This window comes from Telopea speciosissima, chromosome 3 (genome assembly GCF_018873765.1).
Source record: "Telopea speciosissima isolate NSW1024214 ecotype Mountain lineage chromosome 3, Tspe_v1, whole genome shotgun sequence".
Lineage (NCBI taxonomy): Eukaryota > Viridiplantae > Streptophyta > Magnoliopsida > Proteales > Proteaceae > Telopea > Telopea speciosissima.
Genome location: NC_057918.1, coordinates 43,642,420 through 43,653,844, shown reverse-complemented (window position 1 = coordinate 43,653,844; position 11,425 = coordinate 43,642,420). Strand labels below are relative to the sequence as shown.

Below are 11,425 nucleotides of genomic sequence, written 5' to 3'. Positions count from 1 at the left end.
ACCTGTCCGGTTTTACAGTTCAAGCCAGGGGGTAAACCCGGTTACACAAACCCAACCCCCATGTAAGATTTTACTAAATAAAATATTGGGAAGCAGTTTTCTGTCTGGGAGTGTGACCAATGACAGCACTCCAATATGTCTATCTCTCTCCTCAAAACAAAGGTTTGTCTTTTCATATGGAGAGGAGAGAGAAATAGACTCACGGTAAGCCACACTCCCAGACAATTGTCTTTTGTAGAGCAGCTGACAATGATCTTTGGACTATAAAGGTAGTTCTGGATCTCTTTTCTGACCTTTCAGAATAGGAAGTCAACTTTGAGAGAGTGGATTGCTTTTTAGTAAAAATGTACCCAATGATGTCAAAGTTAGACTAAGTTCTATTGGAATCTCCAATGACCACCCCAATTTGACTTGGGTACTAACCTCCTTCCTCCACATTCTAAATCAAAGGAATTGGGAGGAATTGTTAACAGACTAAGATCTAAACTTTCTACCTAGAAGGCTAATCATCTTTCTTTTGCTAGTTGTGAGATTCAGTCTATTTTAAGCTCCATTCCAGCTTACCTTATGTCCTCTTTTTTATTTCCTCTTAAAATCTGCAGAGGTATTGATTCAATTTGCCTTAATTTTTGGAATGGTAGCACTGTTAACTGTAAAAAGAGTCATCTCATTTCTTGGGATAAGATTTGTTCTCCTATTTACTTAGGAGGGTGAGGGATCAGAAAAGCAAAAACTCATAATAAATCCCTAATTCCCAAATTAGGATGTAGAAATCTGAATAATTCTAAGGATCTATGGGCTAAGATCTTAAAGGTTAAATACTTTTCTAAGTCCTCTATTTCAACCCTAGGGTTATGGGAAAAAGAGGATCTTAGTCTTGGAATTAAGGGTGTCAATCGGTTCCGTTTCGGCCATTCAGTTCTGTGCCTTGATGGTGTGACCCAAAACCAAACCGAAAATCGAGTCGGTTCTCAGTTTTGGGATTGACAACCGAATCCGAACCTACTCAGTTTGGTTCGGTTACGATTCTAATTCGGTTTTCAAATACGGTTCCAATTCGGGTCAAATTTGGTTTCGATTTCGGTTCCATGCCTTGATGATGTAGCCTTACGAAGTTGAAGAGTTTAAGTAAAAGACTAAAACTAAAATAATAATAATAAAATAAGAAAGGTGAAACCGAGAAAGGGAAATAGTGAAAAAATGGAAAGTGGAATATGAAAGTTGAAAGATCATTCGGTTAGAAGCTTCCCAAAAAAACAAAGAAAAGATACAGGATTTTTTATTTTGTTGTTTTTGCTGTTTTGGATACTTACCATTTACCCAAAAAAAATATATATTAAAAGATATAAGGTTTTGGATTAGGTGTGGTATTTGGTTCGGCTTCGGTTCAAACCAACAGGTCTTGACATAGAATCAAATCGAACCAAACCGAATTAAATAACCATATACCAGACCCGAAACCAAACTGAATAAATTTGGTTCGGCTCAGTTTTGGTTTGGTTTTGATACCCTTACTTGGAATAGCATTGCCCATATGCTTCCCATCCTAAAAAAAATGGTTTTTCGACGTGTGGTAAATGGTTGCTCTACCTTCTTTTGGAATGACCCCGGGATTAAATATATTCTTGGATTCAGTCTAACAACTGTTAGCAAGGATATTCCTGAGGATGATATAATCCATAATTTGTTAGACCATAATGGGATTATATCTCTAGATGTGTAATGGGATTATTATTTCATAATGGGATTATTGCTTTTGTTAACCAATAGTGAAGACTATTGGAAATGTTCCATCTCCAAATCAAGTAGGTTTACAACTAGGGCAGCTGCAAATTTCTTTATAACTTCTTTAAGCCCTAATTTGCAAACTAAGTAATCTTCTTGGTGGCGTTTCTTTTGGAAACTTCCTATACATCCCAAATTTAAATTATTTTTTTGGCATGTCTTACATACAAGGATCTCTGTTAAAGTGATCATCTCGAAATGGACTCAGATCGATTCTCGTTGTGTTCTCTGTGGTTCTAATAGTGAATCCATATAGCATCTTCTTATCTCATGTGATTGGACTACGCATATATGGACGGCAGGCCCATTGGGATTGAAAACGAAATCTCTCTCCCATTCATCCTTGATTCAGCTATGTGACTCCTTGTTACTTGAGAAACTTCGTGACAAAGCCATGTCTAAATGGTTTTTTTTTCTGTTTTTATAATAACTTGTTATTTTATTTGGCTTAGAAACAAGGTGATACACAATGCGGTTAAACCCGATCCAATGTGGGTCATATCAAATACTCGGAAATGGTTATGCAATCTCAATATTTCCCCTAACCCTAAAATTTGTGATGCCTCTCCTACTCTTGATCCTACGTTTTCTCTGTTAACATGCATTGCAAATATAACAATATTTCATTATGCTATTCTCATGTGCGTAGGAACAGCAACATCCAATATAAACAAATCAGGATGGGTATTTTTCTTTTTGCTTCAAGGTGAACTTAAAATGATAGTTGCTGGTTTTGTTGGGACTAACAATTTTTTGGAGAGAGAACATTTTGGTATGCTTCAAGGTAAAGATGACGGTGAGGTTTTGATTATACGGTACGGTTGTGGTTCGGTGCACATTTTGCAAGGTAGAATCAAAACTGCACCGGATAAGAATCACTCAAAATCAAAATCATTTTATATGCGATGCGATATAAACAGTTTACATTATCCAGTTGATATGCAGTTTGTAATACCAATTTCACCTTTGTAACTTTTAATTTAATTTTCCATTTCATGTGGGAAAAATTATATTGTTTAATAGACCTTTTTTTTTTTGATAAATTTTCAGACATCTAACTCTAGGCAAAGTTCACTTGGACATGCCGGTTACAATAATAATTTTAAATAATTACTCAAGGCCGTAATGTACACAAGAGAAACTAACTGAAAACATCACCAATCCATATTCCAGTCGATTCATTAAAAAAGACCACTAAGACATGCTCGCACTAAAACCTTCGGTCCCTTCATGAATGACACTCAAACTGAAATTCACAAAAATCATAGTAAAGAATCCTAAAATTTTAAAGTGCTTAACCCCATTCTTAAACAAATAAGAATATTCATAATCTCGATTTTCTGTCCAATTTCTATTCAATTAACCGACAGTTTTCTGATTTTAAATCAAACCGAACCGTTATTAGAACCTATGAAATCAAAATGACATCTTTTTTATATGCTGCGGTTCAATTTAATCGTAAACAATCGATTCCAATTCCAACAATCAGTTTCAGTTCCATTTTGACATCCTTACTTCAAGGATTAGAGCAAGTAAAAGGATCACATATCAAGGAAGTCCGGTGCAGTACAAAGGAGCTTGTAGATATGGCAAAGAAACCATCTGCTACAGTAAGTTCTTGGCCACTTCTAACTATGCTGCTAAAAGCTCACCAAGATTTTGAGTTTCTTTCCGTTACTACGAATATTCACGTCCTGAACTTATTTAATTTTATGACAAATTACGAATCTACTAAGAAAAAACATTTTCTACTTACAATATTGTACTCTTCTATCTTTACATTAATATATATATTTTTTCTTTTCCAATAAAAAAAAGACAGTTTTTTCCCATACATATTTTACAAAGTTCAAAACAAACATCGGGAAATTTAATTTAAACATAAAACATTCATTTTCACCTATTTTTGTCAAAATAGACGAAGCCTAACTAATGGAAATTGTTCCAAACAACAGGTAAAACAAGGTATGCATATGGCGTGATTACTACCACCAGAGGAAGGGTCTGAGAACAAAGATATAGAGAACATATTGCAGTACTCAATTCTGGAGCAAGTAACCAGGAAACAAAAAACACACTAAAGAGTTTAGATCTCCTACAACCAAACAAAGGCCTGTCCCATGCATAATTATGAATCACCTGAGCAAGTTCAAAACTGAAATTGCATCTTAACCCAATAACTAACTATATTTCTAAATCCAAATTGTATCCTAAAATGGCAAACAAAAAAAAGCCACTTAAAGCTGTCAACGGTGAAAAAATTGAGTACCAAAGTGAAGTACAGCAACATGTGACCATGGATGCAAGGATAAGAGAGGCGAACCATCTATCAAAACTTTCAGGAAATTGCTTCTACTCATCATCATCCTCGTCATCATCGCCTACAACTGCAGAGTTCAGGGCATTCAACCGCTCAATCAACTTTGCCTTCCTCTCTTCATAGGTTAACTTCTTCAAGTTGTACCTGAAATGCAAACACAACATAACAGTAATTAGAAATTCAAAAGATACATATTAACAGGCACATCACCATCAATAGATACAAACATGAGCCTATATCAATTCAAATGATACGACTAAAAATGTGCATTTCCAAAATCACCATCTACCCTAGGAAACACATAGATACAATTTAAACACATTATTACACAACTCTCGTCTCACCTCTTATGCTGCTTAGGTGGTTCCTTCTCAGATTTCTTCAACATTGGGTCGGCACGAATGGCAGCATGTACCTTCTTGTACATCTCTTCCATGTTATCAGGATCAATCCCTCTCTTGATGTACTCACTGAAATGAGACTGGTATTTCTCTGGCTCATCCTCAGTCAATTGCTGCAAATTTCTGAATCAAGTCAGCAACTAAAGAAACTGAAACTTTCCTTCATGTTTTTCTTCAACATCAATATCAAGTTATCTTCCAATCAGCTATGAGTAACATTGTAACTCCTCAATCTTACCCTCATGTAAGCAACAACATGGCCACCATAAATATATTTGCGGTGGACCTCAGCATTGAGCTGCTTGTCATCCTTACTAAACCCAGCAAACCTCTTGTCACTGTGAGGAATATCGAGTCCACCATCCAGTGCTCCCTGAAATTAATGCCACAAAATATAACTATCACAATTGACAACTGAAAATGGATAACCAAATCCTTCGCCCAGCATATGACAATTTTCGGTTTCAAATAACGAATGATATAAATAACTAAGGGCCCATACACCATAATTCATTTATTAAGCTTGACAGAAACATTATATGTTAGCCAAAAATTCTATAAACACATTAAACTTCAAAATTTCGAGACACTTAAACATTAAAAAAAAACAAAAACAAAAAAAGTGTCCAAATCATTCACACCTTTACAAATGTTTGGTTATAGGTTAATTGAAGAACCAAATACACCTCATCATATCAATATCTGTATCAGTATTTGTCTACAGATTTCCAACATATTTGCATAGAAGTTCATAGCTCTAAACAAGAGACTACTTTTGTTTCCCACCAACAATAGAGCCTCCTACTTTGCAATTGTACAGATATCAATGGGTTGGGTTGTATTTCAACCAGTCTAGGGCTAGTGACAATCTATAAATACCAACAGGAATGGCACCTTCAAATGTACCTAGAAATACAATTAGATAATTTTCTTAGGGAAAAAGAATGCTGCCAGATCGCGTGGATCCTGCACCCAGACACAGGAACAACAAATTTATCATTCTATCACCATCAAATAAAAAATCCCATCAATATTGATGTCCCTGTACGCACTCCCAATGGGCCCTGTGCTGGTGCAGGGGATACACAACCAGGCAGCAATCTCTCATATCAATTTGGAAATTTGCATCAAGAAGGAAAATAAACTAGTTGGATCTTTTGATTGTTGATTCCATGCTTCATGGTTCCAATTTATGTTCTTCAACAATGAACCTTGTGTCACTGATTTTATTCCATTGGATCATGAACTGATCGTCGACTTCATTGGGTCAAAGAGGATGATTACTACTGATCATTCATTGAAATCTTCCTCAACTTTAAAACTCAAGGGCAAGTTCTTTCAAACAAGGGAGGAATGATGCAAGAGTATGACCACCACGATTGGATGTCGCTTTATCTTTTATTATGGGCCTCTGACTTGTACCTTATAACTAGGATGTATTAATAATGCAAGCTTAGGGCGTCTTTGGTATAGTTTTTATTTTTTATTTTTGTCTTTAAAAACGTTTTTAGTTGCGTTTGGTATCGTTTAAGGAGCCTGTATCTATTTAAAAAAGATTGAAAAAAAACTAAAAACCAAAAACCAAAAATAAATGGAAAGCCGTTTATGGTTTTTCATTGAAAACTGTTTTCCGCTATTTGTGCGGACACTTTAATGAGCATGTGCTCATATACCCCAAAATTGAAGGTTAAAATAGTAAATTGCTTATGTTTTTTAAAAAGGTAAGCCTATGAACCATTCTCCTCCTTCATCGATCAAGAGAGAGAATAGTACCACAATCGCAGCTAATGCCGCCACCGCAGGCGCCAGCAGCACCAACGGTCGCTGGCTTCTTCTCCTTCTATTCTTTCTCCATCCTCCTTCCCGTCTCAGGTACTCCCCTTTCTTCTATTCTCTCCTTGCTTCTTATCATTATTCTGTTCTTCATCTTCTTCTAACTTCTATTTTCTTTCCCTTTTATTTGCTGTACCCTGTTCTAATGGTACCTGCATCCCAACAATCTTTGGATTGAAATATATCAATCCTTCCCTGTTCTTCATCTTCTTCTAACTTCTAGTTTCTTTCCCTTTTATTTGATGTACCCTGTTCTAATGGTACCTGCAGCCCAACAATCTTTGGATTGAAATCTATCAATCCTTCTCGGTTCTCTTTGAAATTTGGAACATAGGTCATACATCTAAGGGCGACTCTAACCCTAAGTCCCTGCTTTGAAGCCCAAGTCGCAACTCCTTGTTTATTTTTCTCTTACCACCTCCTCTGGTTCAGCTATTTTTTGTTAAAATATTAATTGATTGTTGACCGACAATCTCCAAACAAGCTCGCCTTGGTCGCCGCGGCTGCAGCTGCTTCAGCTCCGGAGAAGCCGGTGGGGTCAGGGCGACCTCTCGTATTTGATTAATTTGAGTCTTCTCATCCCTTTCCGTTTTCCAGGAAGGAAGATGGGTGAAGAGAAAATATCTTCACACCATTTCTTTAAAAAACTATTCTACACATGACCATACCAAACCATTTTTCATTTTTATCTTCTATTATGTCCAATGTTTACCAAACGATTTTTATTTTTTGATCAAAAATGGTTTTCATTAATGATTTTTGTTAAATAGACAAAAATCAAAAATAAAAACTATACCAAAGATAGTCTTAGGTACGTAGGATGATTTTTTAATAGTAGTAGAGCCCATTAGCTATTAGTTAGGAATTTATTTTATATTGGTGTGGTGTCTTGTGGGGCCCTCTTCATAGGTGTTAGTTTTGTCTTGTTAAGAAAATAAATATCTAGAAGAATTCCATCAGTAATTCCCAAGTTAGTTTAGTTATTTTAGGAAGCTGAAGTCTACTAGAATTCTATTTACTGTTTTGTATTAAAGCTGTAAATAAATCCAATTGATAGTTAATGAAGATGTTTCTTCTGTGAAAATTGACTTGTGCTCTTCTCCCCTATCCCTTTCTTCACAGTACTGTTCACTCCCCCTTTTCTCTGTTCTCTTATTGATCCGAATTCTTCCCTTTCTTCACTGTACCATTCACAGCACTGTTCACTCCCCATTCTTTCTGCAGCTCAATTTCTCTGATCTTCTCTTATCAATCTGATTTTTCCCCAGGCTACTGCTAAAGTGCTAAGCTGATCTCTTCGTTTTTTTTCTCTATTCATCTTCCAATCCAGTCAGTAGGCTGTTTCTTTCTGTTAAAAACCGTTAAACCTGGGGCTGTTAGCAACCTAATTTACCCTATTTTCTGATTTAGAGAATTGGGGATTCAAGGCCTGAATCAGATTATCATTTCCTTTAAGAATAAATTTTCTTTTTTCTGGGAAAGGGGCAACAGCATTCTGAAACAAGCCCTAGAATCAGAGGATGAAATTAGGGAGCATAAACCCAATTAAACAAGATAAGTTTACAAGTATACCTTCAGTGCACCGAACACACGTTGCCCAGTTGTTGTCTTCACAAGGCCAACATCAAGAAGAGCACGGAATGGCCTCCTGCTTTCTGTGGGTTCAACTGAGAAATCTTCACCAGTTGCCTGCCAATACATGAAATATATTATGCAGAACCTTCTAAAAATACAACAGAATAAGATTAATATGAAACCCTTTTGTAACAGATACCTCAACATTGCCCTGATACTCCTCATCCATCTCAAGCATTTTCAAGACCCGACGGGCAAGGAGCAGCCCAGTGCAGTAAGCTGATAAATATTAATGATGGAACCTCTGTTAAATAGGGTAAAGAGGGAGAGATATATGTGCGTGTGTATAAATATATATATATAGAGAGAGAGAGAGGCATCAAGATTAATACCTGCTGCATAGTTGGTCAGACCAACCTCAAGCCCATAGCGTGGAAGCTCATGAGAGTAAGCAACTGCAAGAACCATATCACCAGCAATGCTAGCAGATATTACTTGTGCAATGATGTCCTTGTTGGACTATTAAAACTGTTAAGGTGGACACCATAATCATAAATGTAGTGAACTGCTCAACTAGTCTACTGATGACTAAACATCAAACGCAAATCATGATCATCAAAACATCAAATCATCAAATAAGTTTGTTTGCAGCAAACATGGGCTAAAGGTAACTTAGTTGGGACACTTTACTTCCTATACAACATTATGGCTATTTTTAAGCTCCAAAACCATCTCTTGGAAATGCAATAAAAGTAACAAAAACACTCTTGTCAGAAAATAATCAATAATGAAAGCCATCTTATTCATAAAGACATTAAGTAAACTAGGAAACTGGAACAGTACTTATAATAAAGTACCATGGAAATTCCTGAAGCCTAGATCATAAATCTTATCAAGGTTAGTCTGCAAAATCTGATAGAATGTCATATTATTTGAAATGGACAATAACTAATCTTTAAAGAGACAAACTAAGCATCACAAAATTTTCACCATCCTCAATAAATAATGTCATTTCTAGCCACTTTTCATGCTTTAAAGATTACACAAGTAACATGAGTGCTTGAGTAACTTCAATAATTCAAAGTCAAACCATATGAATTCCAAACCCACATCCAAGTTACGGAAATTAATATATCCAAATAAAAAATAAATGGAAATATTATTGGATACAATTCGAACAACAAACCGATATTTCGGTGTATTGTATTTATTCTTATCTTGATTAATCAGACGAATCCTCGCACGATAGTCGGTCTTCCCCTCTGCATGCCATGATGTAACAACATATATCAGAAGGGAACTGCAAGTACTTGTAGAACGTAAAAGTGAAAATGGAAAATGAAGACAAAACCTCTCCTTCTCTTGAATTTAACTTGAAAACGCTTGAAGTAGGCCTTCGACTTTTGCGCCTTAACAAAGACCTACATTGCACAGTGAAAAATGCAATGTTTAAATGCCAATGAATATGAAAGATAAATAAATTCCAAAGGTAATGTGTTTGCCAGGAAATTTAAACCCAAAAAGAAGAAAATAACACATGGGAAATGTTCATGACCCACAAGGCCAAAAAACAAAATCATAAGGGATCAAACAAGTCTATTCTTAAATGTCAGAAAAAAATTATCTACAAGAACCTAGGAGTGAGAATAACAGAACTCAAAAGAAAAAATCTGCATCGGCCAGGTATCTGTACCGGCGGATCGGCAACGATACCGAATCCTGAAACGATGCTTCAGACAGGACAAAAATCCAAATAGCAGCAGAAATCAAGTATAAGACTCAAATGATCGTTCAATGATAAACAGAGAACTACCATATAACAAATATATCTGTTCGCATGCCAATAAAAGATCGAAACATAGATCAAAATCAGATAAGAAAATACTTGGAAAGAGACCAAACTCAGAAAAAAAAAAAAATAAGGATTCTAACAAAAGAATAGATAAAAAAAAAAAAAAAAACGACAATAATACATCAACTGAATCAAAATCAGAAAAAAAAAAAAAAAAAGTAGAAGAACCCTAATGTTAACGAATCTACAGCCTAGCAAACTTATGTCATAAATACACAGAGGAGAAGAACTATACACACTACATAATAACAAAGAGAATGAGAAACGAGAAAAAAATAATGAAGCAGCAGCTGATGAACGAGGCAATTGAATCTACGTACCATTTTGCTTCAGAGTTTCAGCGGTGGAGCTTCGAGGAGGAGAGACGATTCAAGAGAAACCCTATGTCTAGCACGGCTCACAAGACTTATAGAGCGAGTGTCGTTGCGAAACCCTAATTTGGTTTCTCTATTTACCATTTTACCCCCGATAGACTTCCAATAGTTTCCATTTTACCCTTCTCTTGATTAGTGCTCGATGGATCGAAGTGTCAAACTGAAGATCCGGCTTGCCCCCCCAACCTGACTTGTTGCTGAACTTCTTGTTTTTTTGTGGGGGTAGTGGGGTATTTTCATGAAAAAGAAATATGGGGTTTAAGAAATCTTACCAAACGCTGCCTAAGGGCTTGCATGATAGTATTTTTCTTACTGGGCTGTGTTTGGTATGCATTCTTAGAATGCATTCTCTATTTCATCATATTCTCAGACAATAAAAACAACTATTTTTATTATCTGAGAATATCAAATCGACATAGAATGCATACCAAACGCGGCCTTAATTCATATTTATAACTTTTGATATTTCTTCTACCAAAAAAACACTTGATATTTCTATTTCTTGGTTAAAAAAAATAGGCATTTGGTAACACGTGGTCATTTCTATTTCTGACCCATAAGAAACATAAAACACATTTTTTATGCGTAGTAATTTCCATTTTTTTGTCCCAAAAAAGAAATAGAAACGACAAGAAGAGATGTTCAAGGGGTTGGGTTCAGGAAAGAAAGAGAAAGAAGGGGGTTTTGGAAGTTGAGATTGCAGGGGTAGGGGTGTTAAGGTTAGGAGATCAACGGTCGGGCTTGGCGAGGCAAAAGAGGGTGATGAAGGACGAGCTTGGTGCGCGATGGAGGCGCTAGGGTTCGGAGGTTGGGTGAGGTCAGTGCGGAGGTTGGACGAGGATTCAGGTGGATTCCAAATTCACGATGTTTGTTCAACAGGAATTCAGGGGGTTCAGGGGCGGCAATAGGTATTTTGTTGGATTGCAAGGATTTGCGACAGGTTGTAGGGTGAGGCGGATGCGGTCGGATGGAGGTAGGTTGCAGGGGATAAATTGTGTTACATGGTTGTTAATAGAGGCGGTCGGATGGAGGCAATGCACAGGAGCTGGTGTTAGAAGTCATGGAATGGCAGTGCAAGGTGGGGCTTGGTGCAGAGAAAAATTCCAAAATTTTCTCCCTTATTTCTCCCTTTTTCTAAAACAAAGAAGTTCCAAAATTTTGCTTCTCGATTTCCAATTGTAGTGTTTGTCTGTGTTTCTCAATAACTGGTTCATTCCCAAAAAAAAAAAATTCTTAACAGGCAACAACAAACGTATTTCTATTCTCCTTTTTCTTTTTGTTTTCT

The 11,425-nt window shown here is 36.3% G+C and overlaps 1 protein-coding gene and 1 long non-coding RNA gene across 2 annotated transcripts; one reads left to right on the top strand and one right to left on the bottom strand.

Moving 5' to 3' along the window:
• Positions 1-1,708: 1,708 nt before the first annotated feature.
• LOC122656572 lies at positions 1,709-4,265 on the top strand. The gene is made up of 3 exons (XR_006332126.1): positions 1,709-1,719; positions 3,604-3,606; positions 4,093-4,265. It is a non-coding gene; the product is annotated as an uncharacterized LOC122656572 (long non-coding RNA).
• On the bottom strand, positions 4,109-10,172 carry LOC122656571 (60S ribosomal protein L5). Its single transcript, XM_043851150.1, has 9 exons — positions 10,087-10,172; positions 9,266-9,335; positions 9,085-9,176; positions 8,307-8,433; positions 8,114-8,193; positions 7,912-8,028; positions 4,745-4,879; positions 4,450-4,619; positions 4,109-4,249 (listed from the first exon to the last, which is right to left on the bottom strand). Exons 1-9 carry the CDS (start codon positions 10,087-10,089, stop codon positions 4,138-4,140), a joined length of 906 nt encoding a protein of 301 aa, XP_043707085.1. The 5' UTR covers positions 10,090-10,172; the 3' UTR covers positions 4,109-4,137.
• Between the last annotated feature and the right edge of the window lie 1,253 nt (positions 10,173-11,425).